Source organism: Phyllobates terribilis, unplaced genomic scaffold, assembly GCF_046119375.1.
Source record: "Phyllobates terribilis strain yellow unplaced genomic scaffold, ASM4611937v1 Scaffold_4__5_contigs__length_816908805, whole genome shotgun sequence".
In the NCBI taxonomy this organism is placed as follows: Eukaryota; Metazoa; Chordata; class Amphibia; order Anura; family Dendrobatidae; genus Phyllobates; species Phyllobates terribilis.
Genome location: NW_027362764.1, coordinates 238,545,701 through 238,565,302, shown reverse-complemented (window position 1 = coordinate 238,565,302; position 19,602 = coordinate 238,545,701). Strand labels below are relative to the sequence as shown.

Below are 19,602 nucleotides of genomic sequence, written 5' to 3'. Positions count from 1 at the left end.
ACTATCAACATACTACATTATAACGGTATGAACTATATATTCATTACAAACTGACAAAAAAATTAAAAGTGATTGGAATGTGGTGAGGAAACATGTTTTGATGTCATTTTATAATTTTGAGAGCACTATTATGCATTATATATGGTATACAGTTTTCATATGCAGTCAGTAAACTAATCTTGTTTCTTCCTATACCAGGAAGTAACCAATATGGAAACATTTATGGCCATACCACAGTAACAACAGGAAGTCTTCTAGATGACCATCATTGGCACTCGGTTATAATAGACCGCCATAAAAAGCATATAAACCTTACACTTGACAACCATGTACAGCATTTTAAAACTAATGGAGAATTTGTTAAATTGGACCTGGACTTTGAGGTAAGAGAAATCGTTGATTTTTTGCTTGTTTCTTTAAAGACCATACTTCTTTGTTATTGCATTATTTTTGTCTCCTCTTTAATATTGCTCTCTAAACCACTTTAAATTTTATATTTATTCTAAATGTGAAGGTTCTACTAAAAGGGAATAGAAAATAACATACTAGTTAAGGGAAAATGTTTTATAAAATCTTTGCCTATTAAAAGGGTTTCTTTACAAGTTTATCACAGTGTTTACCAATGTTGTAGTCTGTGGGGAATTCTGACTGTCAGTTGTAATCTATGGGGAAACCTGACAATAAGTGTAACATTTCCCTGCTGTGTAACCACCCAAGGAACTAAGCATAACATAGTGCACAATAAAGTCAAAGGATTGTCTGTGTAATGCAGGGCAGATTCTCCAGACTGACAAAGATATGAAGATGATGAACAGAGGACCCATTCTATTAACTCAGAATTCCTTAACATAGTATATGAAAATGAGTTTTCTAAACTGGACAATGTCTTTTAGTATATTTCTTTAAAAACGGCCATATTTTCTGCTTGCAAAAACATACATATTTTAAATTGTCATTGGGATTGCATCTCTAAGTAAAGACTTTGCTTTGGCTTTAACTGGTATAAATTAGTGGTCAGCATAGTCAAAAAATAACAAAACAAAACATATTTTTATGGCAAGAAGTCAAAGCTTGTCTTTGTACATATTAATAAAACAATTATAATAAGATGATCATTTTTTTTACATGTAAATGTACATATTAAAAAAAATAGCAATAATAATAAAATAGTTCAATCTCCTTTCCAGTTAACATTCGGAGGTATGCCATTGTCTGGAAAGCCAAGTTCAAGCAGCAGAAGAAATTTCAAAGGTTGTATGGAAAGCATTAAGTACAATTCACTAAATATCACTGACCTTGCAAGGAGAAAGAAGATGAATTCCTATAATGTGGTATGTTGGGTATCTTTGGCCTTCCCTGCACTGAGAATGTAAAATAAGATACATTTTGCAATTGCTTACAGGACCATTAAAGGATAATTTCCACAATGGCAATATTTTTTTACAAAGCACAATATCTACCTGCATAGTTATTTTTAATATACAGGGAGGGCCATTTATATAGATACACCTAAATTAAATGGGAATGGTTGGTGATATCAACTTCCTATTTGTGGCACATTAGTATATGGGAGGGGGAAAACTTTTCCATATGGGTGGTGACCATGGGGGCCATTTTGAAGTCAGCCATTTTGGATCCAACTTTATTTTTTTCAAAGGGAAGAGGGTCAGATGGCACATCAAACTCATTGAGAATGTCATAAGAAAAACGGGAATTGGATATTTCGCTCCCAGCAGTTCGCCCCCAGCAATTCGCCCCGGGTACATTTCGCCCCCACACATTTCGTCCCCAGCATTTGGCCTCCAGGATGCTTTGCCCCCGCACATTTCACCCCCCCACATATCGGCCCCAGTTCACCATTTGCTTGGTGGCACTGCAGAATACAGCCAGGTCCATTCCATATTAGAGCGCTAGAAATGCAGGTATTTTTAAAACTCTGTTTTCTCCGTCAAACGGATCACATATACGTTGTCATAAAATACTGCCATTTCTGGCCTCCATTAAAAATTTCCTTTAGTGTGTCATTGAAGCAATTCACTGCAGTTTGCTGTTCAAACTACTTACCTACAGGCCAGGTATTTAAAACTCTGCTTTCTCCGTTAAACGGATCACATATATGTTGTCAGAAAATACTGCCATTTCTGGCCTCCATTAAAAATTTCCTTTTGTGTGTCATTGAAGCAATTCACCACAGTTTGCTGTACAGGCCAGGTATTTAAAACTCTGTTAACTCTATCACACGGATCACATATAAGTTCGCTCCAAACTCAGTCATTTGTAGTGAGCGTAGAAGATACTGTCCTCCATTTAAAATGGGCAAGGCACATGTCAAGGGATGGGGAACTGAACGTGATGGTAATAGTGCATGCAGAGGCCAAGGACAAGGCCGTGGGCAAGCCGAAATTGTGCCACAACAAACACCCACATCTTCTCGCCTGACCTTCCTGTTCCAATTTCTAGGGGACCGCTGCACACCACTATTGAACCCAGAGCAGTGTCAAAAGGTTGTTGGTTGGATAGCGGATAATGCTTCAAGTCACTTAACCACCACCACCCTGTCTTTCACATGGTCAAGTCTCAGTAGCCGTGAGTCTGGACCGCATATTCCTCACCCTGATCCTCCTTCCTCCCACCATGCCGAGTACCCAGAGACAACTAATACACACTTGGACACTCTGAAGAGCTGTTCACTTTTCCATTTATAGATTCGGGCCACTCGCCCGGTCCACTTGAAGCGGGGCAAGAGGAGATCGTGTGTAGCGATACCCAAATATTTGAGCAGCCACAGTCACATGAAGGCAATGGTGGGAAAGTGTCACAAGAGGTGGACGATGATGAGACACAATTGCCAAAAAGTCAGGAGGAGGACCAGGGTCTGGGAGTGGAAGACGAGGTGGTGGATGATATAGTAAATGACCCAACCTGGCAGGAGGACATGCAGAGCGAGGACAAGCAGCACACAGGGGGAGGGAGGCAGAGCACCCCAACAGGCAGGAAGAAGCAGTGTGGTGGCCGCAGAGAGAAGGCAGGCAATCGTTCCCCGTAACACCAACACGAAGGAAGTTGCCAGTACAACTGTTAGGTCTTTCCGAGTCTGGTTGTTTTTTAAAGACTCTGCCATTTGCACCACCTGCCAGGCCAGCATTAGCAGAGGTGGCAAAACGACCAGCCTGACCACCACCAGCATGATCAGGCACATGGCAGCAAAGCACCCGACTTTGTGGGCCGAACCCCAGGGTCCAAGAACAGTGTCTGCGGGTGGCACCATTGCTTCTTCCGCTGTTGTGCATGCAAGCCAATCCCCTGTCCATGGTGCATGCGAAGACACCTCCTGCTCTACACCTGTCGTTGCACACTCTCAAGTAGCAGCATCAGGAAGCACGTCCTTGTCCTTGTCCCAGCGCAGCGTTCAGTTGTCCATACCCCAGTCCTTGGAACGCAAGCACAAATATGCAGCCAATGCCCCACAGGCCACCCTACTAAATTCTCACATTTCACGACTGCTTGCGCTCAAAATGTTGCCTTTTAGGCTCGTGGAGACGGAAGGATTCCGCAACCTGATGGCGGCGGTCGTCCCTCAGTACTCGGTCCCCAGCCGCCACTACTTCTCCCGGTGTGCCGTCCCCGCATTACACAAGCACATGTCCCAAAACATTAGCCGTGCTCTCAACAACGCAGTTACCAATAAAGTCCACCTAACCACAGACATCTCGCTGATGGCACACTGGGTTAACATAGTGTAAGCAGGGACCCAGTGGGACCTTGGGACGGAACACGTCCTCCCGACGCCAAGGATTGCGGGCCCTTTTTCAATCAGGGTTGCCCCCACGGTCTACAGCTCCTGAACTTCATCCTCTTCAGCCTCCTCCTCCTCTTCAACCTCCATCTCCGAAATGACCACATCAGTCACAAGCTGGAAGCACTGCAGCACAACCTCGGCCAAGCGGCAACAGTCTGTGCTGAAGATAATATGCTTAGGTGAAAAAACACACAATGCTGAAGAGTTGTGGACAGCTCTGAAAGAGTAGGCAGATCTGTGGCTCACACCGCTGAACCTACAGCCAGGCATGGTCATGTGTGACAATGGCTGGAACCTGGTGGCGGCTCTGAGACGAGGCGAGCTTACACACGTACCATGCCTGGCCCATGTGCTTAACCTCGTGGTTCAGCGGTTTCTCAAATCCTACCCGGAGCTGCCGGATCTGCTTGTTAAAGTATGCCACCTGCGTGCCCATTTTAGAAAGTCAGCTACAGCTTCCGCCGCCCTTGCAATGTTTCAGCAGCGTTTGCAGCTTCTGGCTCACAGACTGGAGTGTGATGTCCCCACTCGTTGGAACTCTACACTGCAGATGTTGGGAAGGATTTGTGAGCAGAAGAGGGCAGTTGTTGAGTACCAGCATCAACAAGGTCATTGGTATCCAGTTCAGACTCCACACATAAGACCTCAGGAGTGGACATGGATGTCATACATATGTACCATCCTCCAAAACTTTGAGGACTCCACCAAGATGGTGATCGGCGATGACGCCATAATTAGCATCACCATCCCGCTACTCTGTCTTCTGAAGCACTCTCTGTTCACAATCAAAGAGGATGCATTGCAGGCGGAGCACGATGAGATGGAGCAAGGAAGCAAGGAACCATACAGGGTGATTACACACAGCCCAGCCTCATCTCATCCCAACGTGGATTGGGTGGCAATGAGGAAAAGGAGGAGGAGGAAGGACAGGAGCTAGTTTCATGCACTATAGACGGTACTACCTGCACATCTGTCATACCGTCTGTTCAGCGTGGATGGCCAGAGGACAGAGAGGGTGGGAGGAGGAGAGCATGGCCAGTCATCCTCTTGGTGAGGACACAGAAGTCTGGCATGTTTGTAGTTTGGCACACATGGTCAAGTTTATGTTACGCTGCCTTTCCCATGACCCTCGCGTTCTAAAAATTTTGGGTGACAGTCACTACTGGTTGGTGACACTTCTAGACCCACGCTACAAGGAGAACTTTATGTCTCTTATTCCTGAGGCAGACAGTTCTACAAAAATGGGGCAGTACCAGAAGGCCCCTTTTGCGGAACTATTAAAATAATTCCCATCTGAAAATGCTGGCGGCAGAGGGCACACTTCGTTGGACAACCAATGAGTAGAGGTGAGAGAGACACAACTTCAATCAAGCAGAGGCAGGGGAAACTGTCAAAGTTCTGGAAGAGTTTTCTCATACCCTCCCTGAGGCACGGGGTACTCTCACAAGGAGTGCAAAGTTTGGGAAGATGCTGAGGGAGTACCTTGCCGAGCGTAACAACGTCCTCCATGATTCCTCTGTGCCTTATAATTATTGGGTATCCAAGCTGGATAAGTGGAATGAACTGGCTCTCTAAGCCTTGGAGGTCCTGGCCTGCCCTGCCTCCAGCGTTTTATCAGAATGGGTTTTTAGTGCCGCTGGTGGAATTATAACTGTTAAGTGCATTCGCCTGTCAACTGAAAATGCTGACAGGCTGACTCTTATAAAAATGAAAAAGGGCTGGATTGGGCCAGACTTCTCAACACCACCAAATGATAACAGCGTAACATAAACTCAAATTCAGTGTCTTTTCTTGGGAGTTGTATTCCCATGCACCTTTTCACACCAACACATGGGTATACACTTCCTGATATTGTCTATTTGCTCTTGTCTTCCTCCTTCTCCTCATCCTCTACCACCATATCACCAGGGTGACCGTGGTCCGTGATGCAACACCCACATAATTTTTTTAAAGGGTGTTTATGATGTCAGTAAAAAAAATTTTTATACATCATGTTCATGTATACCACCCAGGGGTAAATGCTTGTCAGCCCATACACTAAGTGCATGGGCATTACAAGTATATGAGGCACGCTCCTATCTAATGGGAACATTTTTTTATGAGGCCCTCCTCCACGTCTCTTCCAAGGGGCATTGAAGTGCCTCCAAATCTTTGGCAGCCCTTGCATTCACTGCATAGGCCAACACTATGGGTGACTCTCTCCTTTCTAATGGGAATTTGTCGTTACTGTGGCCCTGCTCCATGTGTCTTTAAATTCTTAGTGGGGTTTTTCCTAAAATTGGTCAGCCGTTGGACTCACTGCATAACCTATAACTGTATAGCCGACCCTCTCCTTTCTAATGAGAACATGTCGTACCTTGCTTCTGTGGCCCTGCTCTATGTGTGTCTTTAAATTCTTAGTGGTGTTTTTCATAAAATTGGTCAGCCGTTGGACTCACTGCATACCCTATAACTGTATAGAAAACCCTCTCCTTTCTAATGGAAACATGTCGTACATTGTTACTGTTGCCCTGCTGCATATGTATTTAAATTCTTAGTGGGGTTTTTCCTAAAATTGGTCAGCCGTTGGACTCACTGCATACGCTGTAACTGTATAGCAGACCCTCTCCTTTCTAATGAGAACATGTCGTACCTTGTTACTTAGGCCCTGTTCTATGTGTCTTGAAATTCTTAGTGGAGTTTTTCCTAAAATTGGTCAGCCGTTGGACTCAATGCATACCCTATAACTGTATAGCAGACCCTCTCCGTTCTAATAGGAACATGTCGTACCTTGTTACTGTGGCCCTGCTCTATGTGTCTTTAAATTCTTAGTGGTGTTTTTCACAAAATTGGTCAGCCGTTGGACTCACTGCATACCCTATAACTGTATAGCAGACCCTCTCCTTTCTAATGGGAACATGTCGTACATTGTTACTGTGGCCCTGCTCCGTGTGTCTTTAAATCCTTAGTGGGGTTTTTCCTAAAATTGGTCAGCCATTGGACTCACCGCATACCCTATAACTGTATAGCAGACCCTCTCCTTTCTAATGGGAAAATGTCGTGCCTTGTTACTGTGGCCCTGCTCCATGTGTCTTTAAATTCTTACTGGGGTTTTTCCTAAAATTGGTCAGCCGCTTGACTCACTGCATACCCTATAACTGTATAGCAGACCCTCTCCTTTCTAAAGGGAAAATGTCGTACCTTGTTACTGTGACCCTGCTCCATGTGTCTTTAAATTCTTAGTGGGGTTTTTCCTAAAATTGGTCAGCCGTTGGACTCACTGCATACCCTATAACTGTGTAGCAGACTCTCTCCTTTCTAATAGAAACATGTCGTACCTTGTTACTGTGGCCCTGCTCTATGTGTCGTTATACTCTTAGTGGGGTTTTTCCTAAAATTGGTCAGCCATTGAACTCACTGCATACCCTATAACTGTATAGCAGACCCTCTCCTTTTTAATGAGAACATGTCGTACCTTGTTACTTAGGCCCTGTTCTATGTGTCTTGAAATTCTTAGTGGAGTTTTTCCTAAAATTGGTCAGCCGTTGGACTCACTGCATACCCTATAACTGTATAGCAGACCCTCTCCTTTCTAATGAGAACATGTCGTACCTTGTTACTTAGGCCCTGTACTATGTGTCTTGAAATTCTTAGTGGAGTTTTTCCTAAAATTGGTCAGCCGTTGGACTCAATGCATACCCTATAACTGTATAGCAGACCCTCTCCGTTCTAATAGGAACATGTCGTACCTTGTTACTGTGGCCCTGCTCCGTGTGTCTTTAAATTCTTAGTGGGATTTTTCCTAAAATTGGTCAGCCATTGGACTCACTGCATACCCTATAACTGTATAGCAGACCCTCTCCTTTCTAATGGGAACATTTTGTGCCTTGTTACTGTGGCCCTGCTCCATGTGTCTTTAAATTCTTAGTGGGGTTTTTCCTAAAATTGGTCAGCCGTTGGACTCACTGCATACCCTATAACTGTGTAGCAGACTCTCTCCTTTCTAATAGAAACACGTCGTACCTTGTTACTGTGGCCCTGCTCTATGTGTCGTTATACTCTTAGTGGGGTTTTTCCTAAAATTGGTCAGCCGTTGGACTCACTGCATACCCTATAACTGTATAGCAGACCCTCTCCTTTCTAATGGGAACATGTCGTACATTGTTACTGTGGCCCTGATCCGTGTATCTTTAAATTCTTAGTGGGGTTTTTCCTAAAATTGGTCAGCCGTTGGACTCACTGCATACCCTATAACTGTATAGCAGACCCTCTCCTTTCTAATGGGAACATGTCGTGCCTTGTTACTGTGGCCCTGCTCCATGTGTCTTTAAATTCTTAGTGGGGTTTTTCCTAAAATTGGTCAGCCGCTGGACTCACTGCATACCCTATAACTGTATAGCAGACCCTCTCCTTTCTAATGGGAACATGTCGTACCTTGTTACTGTGGCCCTGCTCTATGTGTCTTTAAATTCTTAGTGGTGTTTTTCCTAAAATTGGTCAGCCGTTGGACTCACTGCATATCCTATAACTGTATAGCCGACGCACTCCTTTCTAATGGGAACATGTCGTACCTTGTTACTGTGGCCCTGCTCTATGTGTCTTTAAATTCTTTGTGGGGTTTTTCCCAAATTTTGGCATCCCTTGCAGTCACAGCATGGGCATTACCACTATAGGAGACCCGCTCCTTTATAATGGGAACATTTCTTTTACTAAGACCCTCCTCTATGTTGCTTCAAAGGGGTATTGGGTTGTGTCCAAATTTTTGGCAGCCCTTTCAGTCACTGGATACGCAATAACAGTATAGGAGACCCACTTGTTAATAATGGGAACAACAAAGCATAGCTGGCTGATGGCTCTCTAACAATAGATAGGGCTGACTGCTGGCCTTTTAAGAATAGTAAGGGCCGTCTGATGTCCCTTTAAAAATAGGCTTTATGTCATTCAGAGTCCCTCCATCACAAATAAAAAAGGATGTGTCTGATGATGTGTCACACACCACATTGCCAGATAAGGTTGTAAAATGTTAAAATGACATTACCGGTAAATGCATTTAACTTAAAAAATAACGTAAAAAAAACAAAACAATAGGATCTTTCTTTAGTATAAAAAACAGCGTCACCAATTTAACCTCAATGTAATCACATTGTTCAGCTCATGCACCTCCTCCTCCATCTCCGAAATGACCACATCAGTCACAAGCTGACAACACTGCAGCACTGCCTTGGCCAAGCGGCAACAGGCTGTGCTGAAGATTACATGCTTAATGCTTATTTGACAAACCGCCCAGTGCTGCAGAGTTGTTGAAAGCTGTAACACAGCAGCCTAATCTGTTGCTCTCACCGCTCAATATACAGCCAGGCATGGTCGTGTGTGACAATGGGCAGAACCTCGTGACAGAAATGACAGCCGGGGTAGATACGGTTTCCCTCTATGCCAGTCCTTTCACCGAGCTAAAGAATATGGCTCTGTTGAAATACAACTTCCACTAAGAAGCTGTTTCAGATTGAAAAATATTGTGCCCACCAGAGGATTTGATTCTGAGGGCTAACCTTTCTCATCCGCTCAAGATCCCCATAGCAGCTGCAAAGTTAGCGCTATCATGAACTCTTCTGAGGTAGAAGCCAAGGCACACCAGAGGATTCTCTGGTGGGACCGTCCAACCCTGCTGAGAAGCAGTCCTGGCTAAGAAAAGTGTGTGGGAAGGTTCCCGGACACTCTCTGGATGCTTTTTTACTGAGGGGGAAACACACGCAAACACGGGGAGAACATACAAAGTCCTTGCTGATGTTGTCCTTGCAGGGATTTGAACCCTGGATCCCAGTGCTGCAAGGCTTCAGTGCTAACCACTGATCCAATGTGCTGCCGTTCACCCTCTAATATCTAACAGGCTGAAGAAACCTGCACCTACTGCCACTCTATCTTCAGCTCCTTTGTGAGAAAATGTATTTGGGCAGCCACTCAGTCTACCAAATAAAATTCCTTAGAAGGAAATTGGGGATAGCTTCACTACTGGTACTGGGGGCAGTGCTAATACCATGGCGTCGTACCATAGTTTGCTGGAAATATTCCTTGCTGGTAGTGGGCAAGCAAATTCCCACAGAAAAGTACCAGCAGTAATGTTCATGCCACATTTCAAGTGCAAGCAGCTTTAGAGGACTTCCTGGGAGAAATGACACACAGGGTAGATATGGTTTCCCTCTATGCCAGTCCTTTCACCGAACTAAATACAACTCTCAGCAAAAAAAGTTGCGGACTGGCTCGTACCGTCCCTGGCCACTTTCACCTGTCCACGTGTTTGTGGTTAGGCAGTCCTTCCCAGTAAGTGCACTGGGGAGGGCACGGGTAATGTTGTGGGACCCGTGCTTGTGGAAGGCGGAGGCGATACCGGGAAATATAGTGGCGGCTGGGGACCGTGTATGGACACCCGGCCGCCGCTGGCATGAGGTTGTGAAAAGCTTCCGCCTCCACGAGCTTAAAAGGCCATATTTCAAGTGCAAAGAGCTGCCCAGAAATCTGGCAGGTTAGTGTTGCAGCCTGTGGGTGGGTGGGTGGCTGGCTGCATACTTCCACTTGCATTCCGAGTAACAGAAGAACTAAGCAGATGGTGGCCTCTATCATCATTATGGCCTCACCTTGGCACTATGAACTCTCCTGAAGGAGAAGCCAGGGCCCGGTTCTCTGGTGGGCCCGTCCAACCCTGCCGAGAAGCAGCCGTGGCTAAGAAAAGTGTAGGGGACACTCTATGGCTCCTTTTTTAATGTGGATCGGCTATGCTTATGCATGTTATTTCTCAAAACGCATTACAGATCAGGCCATTGTCCAACTCTGTATTCAAGAAATGAAATGCGCAAAGAAAGATGTGTGTGTGTCAAAGCACCACCAACAAGTACGAGTTGATGTTGGACGGGCTGCCATTGCTTCTGCAACAAGCTCAATTACAGGACTTCCTGGGAGAAATGACATGCAGGGAACCTACAGTTTCCCTCTATGCCAGTCGTTTCACCGAGCTAAATACAACTCTTAGCAAAAAAAAGTTGTGGACTGGCTCCGTACCGTCCCTGGCCACATTCACCTGTCCACGTGATTGTGGTTAGGCAGTACTTCCCAGTAAGTGCACTGGGGAGGGCACAGGTAATGTTGTGGGATCCGTGCTTGTGGAAGGCGGAGGCGATACCGGGAAATATAGTGGCAGCTGGGGACTGAGTATGGACACCCGGCCTCCGCCGACATGAGGTTGTGAAAAGCTTCTGCCTCCACAAGCCTAAAAGGCCACATTTCAAGTGCAAGCAGCTGTCAAAAATTTGGCAGTATAGTATTGCAGCCTGTGGGTGGGTGGATGGCTGCCTGCATACTTGCGCTTGCATTCCAAAGAATGGGATAGGGACAATTGAACGCTGCAGTGGGACGAGGACGTGGACGGTGATTGTTGCAAGTCTACAACGACAGGTGAATGGCGGGAGGCATCTTCGCATTCGCCAAGGATCACTTATGATGGGCACACTTTTAGGCAGTGACCAGGGAGTCAGAGATGCTACCAGAGGTCTTCCCCATGCTATTCCCATGTATTTTCAGCGCTGTATGCATGTGTCTGTTGATGTGTCACACACCACATGGCCAAATAAGGTTGTAAAATGTTAAAATGACATTTCCTGGTGAATGCATTTGTCTTGGTTGAAAGCAATTCAAAAGTGCAGAAACGCATAAAAAACGCTACGTGTGAACATAGCCCAAGTTGTGGAGGAGTATTTTTGTTGTTGGTTATTTATTTTGCCTTATATACAAGTCATTACCCTGGAAAGGATGTTCCTTAACAAATTTCCCAGGAAAATCCATTCTTGTTTTGTTTTTGTATGTTTTATTCTGAGTGCTTAAAAGTGGAGTAATACTTTGACAACGTTGCTGACAGCAGTGATCTGGGAGTCAGAGATGCTTCCAGGGGTCTTTCCCATGCTGTTCACATGTCATTTGAGCACTGTTCCCATCGATTTGGGCAATTTTTAGGCCCTCTGCAGACCGCCGGTGGGAGCCGCCTGAAAAATGCTTGAGTTTCCCATAGACATACAGTATATTGGGCTCGTTGCTTGGGTCGAGCACCCGAGTATTCCAATTTACTCGACCCGAGCAACGAGTACCCGATCATTTTAGTGCTCGCTCATCACTAGTCACCCCCCATCTGAAAAAGTTTTCCCCCTCCCATATACTAATGTGCCACAAACAGGAAGTTGATATCACCAACCGTTCCCACTTAATTTAGGTGTATCCATATAAATGGCCCACCCCGTACAGTAGAAGTCCAACATAGCAATTATTTTTTCTTTGTGCCTTTATGTCTTTTTCATCTCCTTTTTCCCCTTTCGGTGCATCAATCATCACAGATCTAAATCATTGGTCTTATTCTTCTGCTAAAACAACATTTCCTAGAAGCACACTGCTTCTTCTCACTGCTGCAGCCCCTCCCTCTGCTTTTTTTTGTGCTTATAAAAATCTTATAAGTTTACTTTTGTTAAAAAAATACATATTCACATCATAAATTTATTATTGTTGTTTCTTTTATTTTTGTTGCTAATATTATTTTTGCTGCAATTCCTTTTGTCTTCAAGTATGTCTCATCTTTCTATGTATGTGACTATTTATATTTAGCACGATTTATTTTCCAAACTGTATAACCCTTATTCTTAAGTCTAGTAAAAACCTTATTAGATTCAGTGTGAAAGTCTCTCTATTGTGTACAGTTACGTTTTGTACATATTAGTTCTCCTGCCGGGATATTGTTTATGGCATGGGGAGAATGACCTGAGAGTGCTTTTAGCGTAGAATTGCCATCTATGGGTTTTCTGTAGGTGGAAGAAATGACAGAATTGCTAGATGTATTTGCCAACAAAGTAACATCTAAATAATTGATTTTATTATTGGCAAAGAAATGTGTGAACCTAAGATTGAATGAATTATCATTGATGTAGGATATAAATCATGGTATCATCCTGTGTACCTTTCCAAATGAATTAGGAGGCCATCTATAAAGCAACTATATCATTGAATATAATTGTAGAAAGGGTTAGTGTCACTAAATAAATATTGTTCATCCAATACTACCATCACTAAATTGGCCAGAGAGGGGGAGAATTTGGCCCCATAGTCACTCTGTTTATGAAAAAAAAATATTACTATTAGTGATGGGCGAGCACTAAAATGCTCGGGTGCTCGATGCTCGGGTCGAGTAAATTGGAATGCTCGAGTGCTTGACCCAAGCAACGAGCCCAATGTAAGTCTATGGGAAACTCGAACATTTTTCAGGCGGATCCCCCTGGCAGTCTGCAGAGGGCCTAAAAATTGCCCAAATCGATAGGAACAGTGCTCAAATGACATGGGAACAGCATGGGGAAGACCCCTGGAAGCATTTCTGACTCCCAGGTCACTGCTGTCAGCAACATTGTCAGAGATATTACGCCACTTTTACGGACTCACAATAAAACATACAACAGCGAAACAAGAATGGATTTTCCTGGGAAATATGTTAAGGAACATCCTTTCCAGGGTAATGACTTGTATATAAGGCAAAATAAATAACCAAAACCAAAAAATACTCCTCCACACCTTGGGCTATGTTCACACGTAGCGTTTTTGATGCGTTTTTGCACTTTTGCATTGCTTTCAACCAAGACAAATGCATTCACTGGGAAATGTCATTTTAACATTTTACAACCTTATCAGGCCATGTGGTGTGTGACACATCATCAGGCACATCCTGTTTCATTTATGATGGAGGAACTCTGAAAGTCACAAAGCCTATTGTTAGAGAGCCATTAGCCAGCCGGCTAAGCTTTGTTGTTCCCATTATTAACGAGTGGGTCTCATATACTGTTATTGCGTATGCAGTGACTGCAAGGGCTGCCAAAAATTTGGAGGCACTCCAATGCCCCTTGGAAGAGACGTAGAGGTCGGAGAGCCTCCTAAAAACAATGTTCCCATTATTAAGAAGTGGGTCTTCCATAGTGTTTGCCTATGCAGTGAAAGCAAAAGCTGCCAAAAATTTTGAGTCACTCCAATACCCCTTACAAGACAGGTAGAGGAGGTGATATGATAGATATGGTGGTGAATGATATGTTGATGGAGGATGAGGAGAAGGAGGAGGACAAGAGCAAATAGGCAAAATCAGGAAGTGTATACCCATGTCTGGGTGTGAAGACACAGGTGCATGGGAATAGAATTAGACCTCCCAAAAAAAGACACTGTTTTTAAGTTTAGGTTACACTGCTATCACTCGAGGGTATTGAGAAGTCTGGCCCAATCCAGCCTTTGTTCATTTTTATAAGAGTTAGCCTGTCAGCATTTTCAGTTGAGAGGCGGATGTGCATATCGGTTATAATTCCACCGGCGGCACTAAAAATCCACGCTAATAAAACGCTAGCGGCAGGGCAGGCCAGGACCTCCAAGGCGTAGCGAGCCAGTTCATTCCACATGTTCAGCTTGGATACCCAGTAATTATAAGGCACAGAGGAATCATTGAGGACGTTGTTACAGTCGGCAAGGTACTCCCTCACCATCCTCCCAAACTTTGCACTCCTTGTGAGAGTACCCCACGCCTCAGAGCCTGTAAGATGAGAGGGTCTGAGAAAACTGTCCCAGAACTTTGACAGTGTTCACCTGCCTCTGCTTGATTGAAGTTGTGTCTCTCTCGCCTGTACTCCTTGGTTGCCCAACGAATTGTGACCTCTGCCGCCAGCCTTTTTAGATGGGAATTTTTTTAATAGTTCAGCAACAAAGGCCTTCTGGTACTGCACCATTTTAGTAGACCTGTCTGCCTCGGGAATAAGAGATATAAAGTTCTCCTTGTAACGTGGGTCTAGTAGTGTCACCAACCAGTAATGACTGTCACCTAAAATTTGGAGAACGCGAGGGTCATTGGAAAGGCAGCGTAACATAAACTCAGCCATGCGTGCCAGACTACTAACAGGCAAGACTTTCGTGTCCTCACCAAGAGGACGACTGACGATTCTCGCCTCCTCCTCCTCCCTGTCCTCAGGCCATCCACGCTGAACAGACGGTATGACAGTTATGCAGGTAGTACCATCTATAGCGCATGAAACTAGCTCCTCCTCCTCCTCTTCCTCATTCTCACCCAATCCAGGTTGGGATGAGATGAGGCTGGGCTGTGTGTAATCACCCTGTATGGTTCCTTGCTCCATCTCATCATGCTCCGCCTGGAATGGATCCTTTTTGATTGTGAGCAGAGAGCATTTCAAAAGACAGAGAAGTGGGATGGTGACGCTAATTATGGCGTCATCGCCACTCACCATCTTGGTGGAATTTCAAAGTTTTGGAGGATGGTACATATATATGACATCCATGTCCACTCCTGAGGTCTTATGTGTGGAGTCTGAACTGAATACCAACGGCCTTGTTGATGCAGGTAGTCAACAACTGCCCACTTCTGCTCACAAATCCTTCCCAACATATGCAATATAGAGTTCCAATGCATGGGAACATCACATACCAGTCTGTGTGCTGAAGCACGGAAAGGGCGGCGGAAGCTGTAGGTGACTTTCTAAAATGGGCACACAGGCTGCGTACTTTGACTAGCAGATCCAGCAGTTGTGGGTAATTTTTGAGAAACTGCTGAACCATGAGGTTAAGCACATGGGCCAGGCATGGTACGTGTGTGAGCTCGCCTCGCCTCTGAGCCGCCACCAGGTTCCGGCCATTGTCACACACAACCATGCCTGGCTGTAGGTTCAGCGGTGTCAGCCACAGATCTGCCTGCTCTATCAGATGATAGATATGGTGATGAATGATATGTTGATGGAGGATGAGGAGAAGGAGGAGGACAAGAGCAAATAGGCAAAATCAGGAAGCGTATACCCATGTCTGGGTGGGAAGACACTGTTTTTGAGTTTAGGTTACACTGCTATCACTCGATGGTATTGAGAAGTCTGGCCCAATCCAGCATTTGTTCATTTTTATGAGTCAGCCTGTCAGCATTTTCAGTTGAGAGGCGGATGTGCATATCGGTTATAATTCCACTGGCGGCACTAAAAATCCACGCTAATAAATTGCTAGCGGCAGGGCAGGCCAGGACCTCCAAGGCGTAGCGAGCCAGTTCATTCCACGTGTTCAGCTTGGATACCCAGTAATTATAAGGCACAGAGGAATCATTGAGGAAGTTGTTACAGTCAGCAAGGTACTCCCTCACTATCCTCCCAAACTTTGCACTCCTTGTGAGAGTACCCTGAGCCTCAGAGCCTGTAAGATGAGAGGGTCTGAGAAAACTGTCCCAGAACTTTGACAGTGTTCACCTGCCTCTGCTTGATTGAAGTTGTGTCTCTCTCGCCTGTGCTCCTTGGTTGCCCAACGAATTGTGACCTCTGCCGCCAGCCTTTTTAGATGGGAATTTTTTTAATAGTTCAGCAACAAAGGCCTTCTGGTACTGCCCCATTTTAGTAGACCTGTCCGCCTCGGGAATAAGAGATATAAAGTTCTCCTTGTAGCGTAGGTCTAGTAGTGTCACCAACCAGTAATGACTGTCACCTAAAATTTGGAGAACGCGAGGGTCATTGGAAAGGCAGCGTAACATAAACTCAGCCATGCGTGCCAGACTACTAACAGGCAAGACTTCCGTGTCCTCACCAAGAGGACGACTGACGATTCTCGCCTCCTCCTCCTCCCTGTCCTCAGGCCATCCACGCTGAACAGACGGTATGACAGTTTTGCAGGTAGTACCGTCTATAGCGCATGAAACTAGCTCCTCCTCCTCCTCCTCTTCCTCATTCTCACCCAGTCCAGGTTGGGATGAGATGAGGTTGGGCTGTGGTTCCTTGCTCCATCTCATCATGCTCCGCCTGGAATGTATCCTTTCTGATTGTGAGCAGAGAGCATTTCAAAAGACAGAGAAGTGGGATGGTGACGCTAATTATGGCGTCATCGCCACTCACCATCTTGGTGGAATTTCAAAGTTTTGGAGGATGGTACATATGTCTGACATCCTGAGGTCTTATGTGTGGAGTCTGAACTGAATACCAACGGCCTTGTTGATGCAGGTAGTCAACAACTGCCCTCTTCTGCTCACAAATCCTTCCCAACATATGCAATATAGAGTCCCAACGCGTGGGAACATCACATACCAGTCGGTGTGCTGAAGCACGGAAAGGGCGGCGGAAGCTGTAGATGACTTTCTAAAATGGGCACACAGGCTGCGTACTTTGAAAAGCAGGTCCAGCAGTTGTGGGTAATTTTTGAGAAACTGCTGAACCATGAGGTTAAGCACATGGGCCAGGCATGGTACGTGTGTGAGCTCGCCTCGCCTCAGAGCCGCCACCAGGTTCCGGCCTTTGTCACGCACGACCATGCCTGGCTGTAGGTTCAGCGGTGTCAGCCACAGATCTGCCTGCTCTTTCAGAGCTGTCCACAACTCTTCAGTGTTGGTGGTTTGTCACATAAGCATATTAGCTTCAGGACAGTCTGCTGCCGCTTGGCTGAGGCAGTGCTGCGTTGCTTCCAGCTGGCGGCTGATGTGGTCATTTTCGAGAGGGATGCTGAAGAGAAGGAGGAGGTGCAGGAGCTGTAGAATGTGGTGGCAACCCTGATTGACACATGGCCCGCAATCCTCGGCGTCGGGAGGACGTGTACCGTCCCAAGGTCCGACTGGGTCCCAGCTTCCACTATGTTAACCCAGTGTGCCGTCAGCGAGATGCATCGTCCCTGCCCACAAGCACTTCTCCATGTGTCCGTGGTTAGGTGGATTTTCCCAGTAACTACGTTGGTGAGGGCACGGCTAATGTTATAGGACACGTGCTCGTGTAATGCGGGGACAGCACACCAGGAGAAATAGTGGCGGTTGTGGACAGCCGCCGCCATCAGGTTGCAGAAAGCTTCCGTCTCCTCAAGCCTAAAAGGCAACATTTCGAGTGCAATCAGTAGCGAAATATGTGAATTTATTAGTGCAACCTGTGGTGCATTTGCTGCGTATCTGCGCTTGCGCTCCAAGGACTGGGGTAGGGACAACTGAACGCTGCGCTAAGACAAGGAAATGGACTTGTTTGCTGGTGGTCCTAGTTGAGAGTGTGCAATGACAGGTGTAGGGCAGGAGTCATCTTAGCATGCGCCATGGACAGAGGATTGCCTTGCGCGCACAACAGCGGAAGAAGCAGTGGTACCACCCATAGACACTGTTCCTTGACCCTGGGGTTCAGCACTCTTAGTCGGGTGCTTTACTGTCATGTGCCTGATCATGCTAGTGGTGGTCAGGTTGGTAATTTTTCTACCCCTGCTGATGTTGGCCTGGCATGTGGTACAAATGGCCTTTTTGGGGTTATCAGCAAAGTCTTTAAAAAACAACCAGACTCGGGAAGACCTAAGAGTTCTACTGGCAACTTCCGTCATGTTGATGTTATGGGGAATGGTTGCCCGCCTTCGGTCTGCGGCCACCACACTGCTTCTTCCTGCGTGTTGTGGTGCTACGCCTCCCTCCCCCTGTGTGCTGCTGTCCTCGCTCTCTATGTCCCCCTGCCAGTTTGGGTCACTTACTATATCATCCACCACCTTGTCTTCCACTTCCGCACCCTGGTCCTCCTCCTGACTTTCTTGCAATTGTGTCTCATCATTGTCCACCTCTTGTGACAGTTTCCCACCATCGCCTTCGTGTGACCGTGGCTACTCAAATATCTTGGCATCGCTACATGCGATCTCCTCTTTCCCGGCATCTAGTGGACCGGTCAAGAGACCCGAATCTATAAATGGAAAAGTTAACAGCTCTTCGGAGTGTCCAAGTGTGGTATCAGTTGTCTCTGGGCACTCGGCATGGTGGGAGGAAGGAGGATCACGGTGAGGAATATGCGGTCCAGACTCACGGCTACTGAGACTTGACCGTGTGGATGACAGGGTGGTGGTGGTGGCTAAGCGACTGGAATCATTATCTGCTCAACAACCAATAAACTTTTCACACTGCTCTGTGTTCAATAGTGGTGCTCTGTGGTCCCCTATTAATTGGGACAGGAGGTCGAGAGAGAAGATGTGAGTGTTTGTTTTGGCACAATTTCAGCTAGCCCATGGCCTGTGCCTCGTCCTCTGCATGCACCATTATCACCATCACGTCCACTTCCCTGTCCCTTGCCACACACCTTGCCCATTTTAAATGGAGGACAATATTTTCCACATTCACTACAAATGGCTGGATTTGAACCGCAGTGATATGTGATCTGTGTGATGAAAAACCACAGTTTCAAATAGCTGGCCTGTAGGTAACTATTTTTAACAGAGACCTCATGTCAATAACTTCACTGACACACTGCAGCAAAATTTCAATGGAGTCCAGAAATGGCAGAATTTTCAGCGCACTTATATGTGATCCGTGTGATGGACAAACCACAGTTTTAAATAGCTGGCCTTTAGGTAACTATTTTTAACAGCGACCTTGTGTCAATAACTTCGCTGGCGCACAGTAACAAAATTTCAATGCAGGCCAGAAATGGCAGAATTTTCAGCGCACTTACTGTATATGTGATCCGTGTGACAAACCACAGTTTTAAATAGATGGATTTTTAGCACTGTAATATGGAAAGGATCTGGCTGTATTCTGCAGTGCCAGCAAGCAAATGGAGCAGAAAAACGGTGTTCTCTGGATTGCTGTTTAAGCAAATAATCAGTATTAAGATCCAAAAAAAATTATTCCGGATACCGGGGGCTATTTCTAGAAATATCTGTAAAAGCACCAGCAGACAGAACTAGAATGGACCCTCTTGCTATATGCACTGCAGTCTGCCATATACACTACCTGCCTGCCTAGCCCTGATATCTATGCAGCTGGATTAGTTCTCAGAAGGACTGTTAGT

The 19,602-nt window shown here is 45.7% G+C and overlaps 1 protein-coding gene across 1 annotated transcript in view; it reads left to right on the top strand.

The window, feature by feature from the left end:
• CNTNAP2 (contactin associated protein 2) overlaps positions 1-19,602 on the top strand; it is a 3,253,420-nt gene that overhangs the window by 1,556,044 nt on the left and 1,677,774 nt on the right. The window contains exons 6-7 of the mRNA XM_073678177.1: positions 199-383; positions 1,188-1,331. Coding sequence (XP_073534278.1) covers positions 199-383; positions 1,188-1,331 — 329 coding nt within the window. The remainder of the gene's footprint in view (positions 1-198; positions 384-1,187; positions 1,332-19,602) is intronic.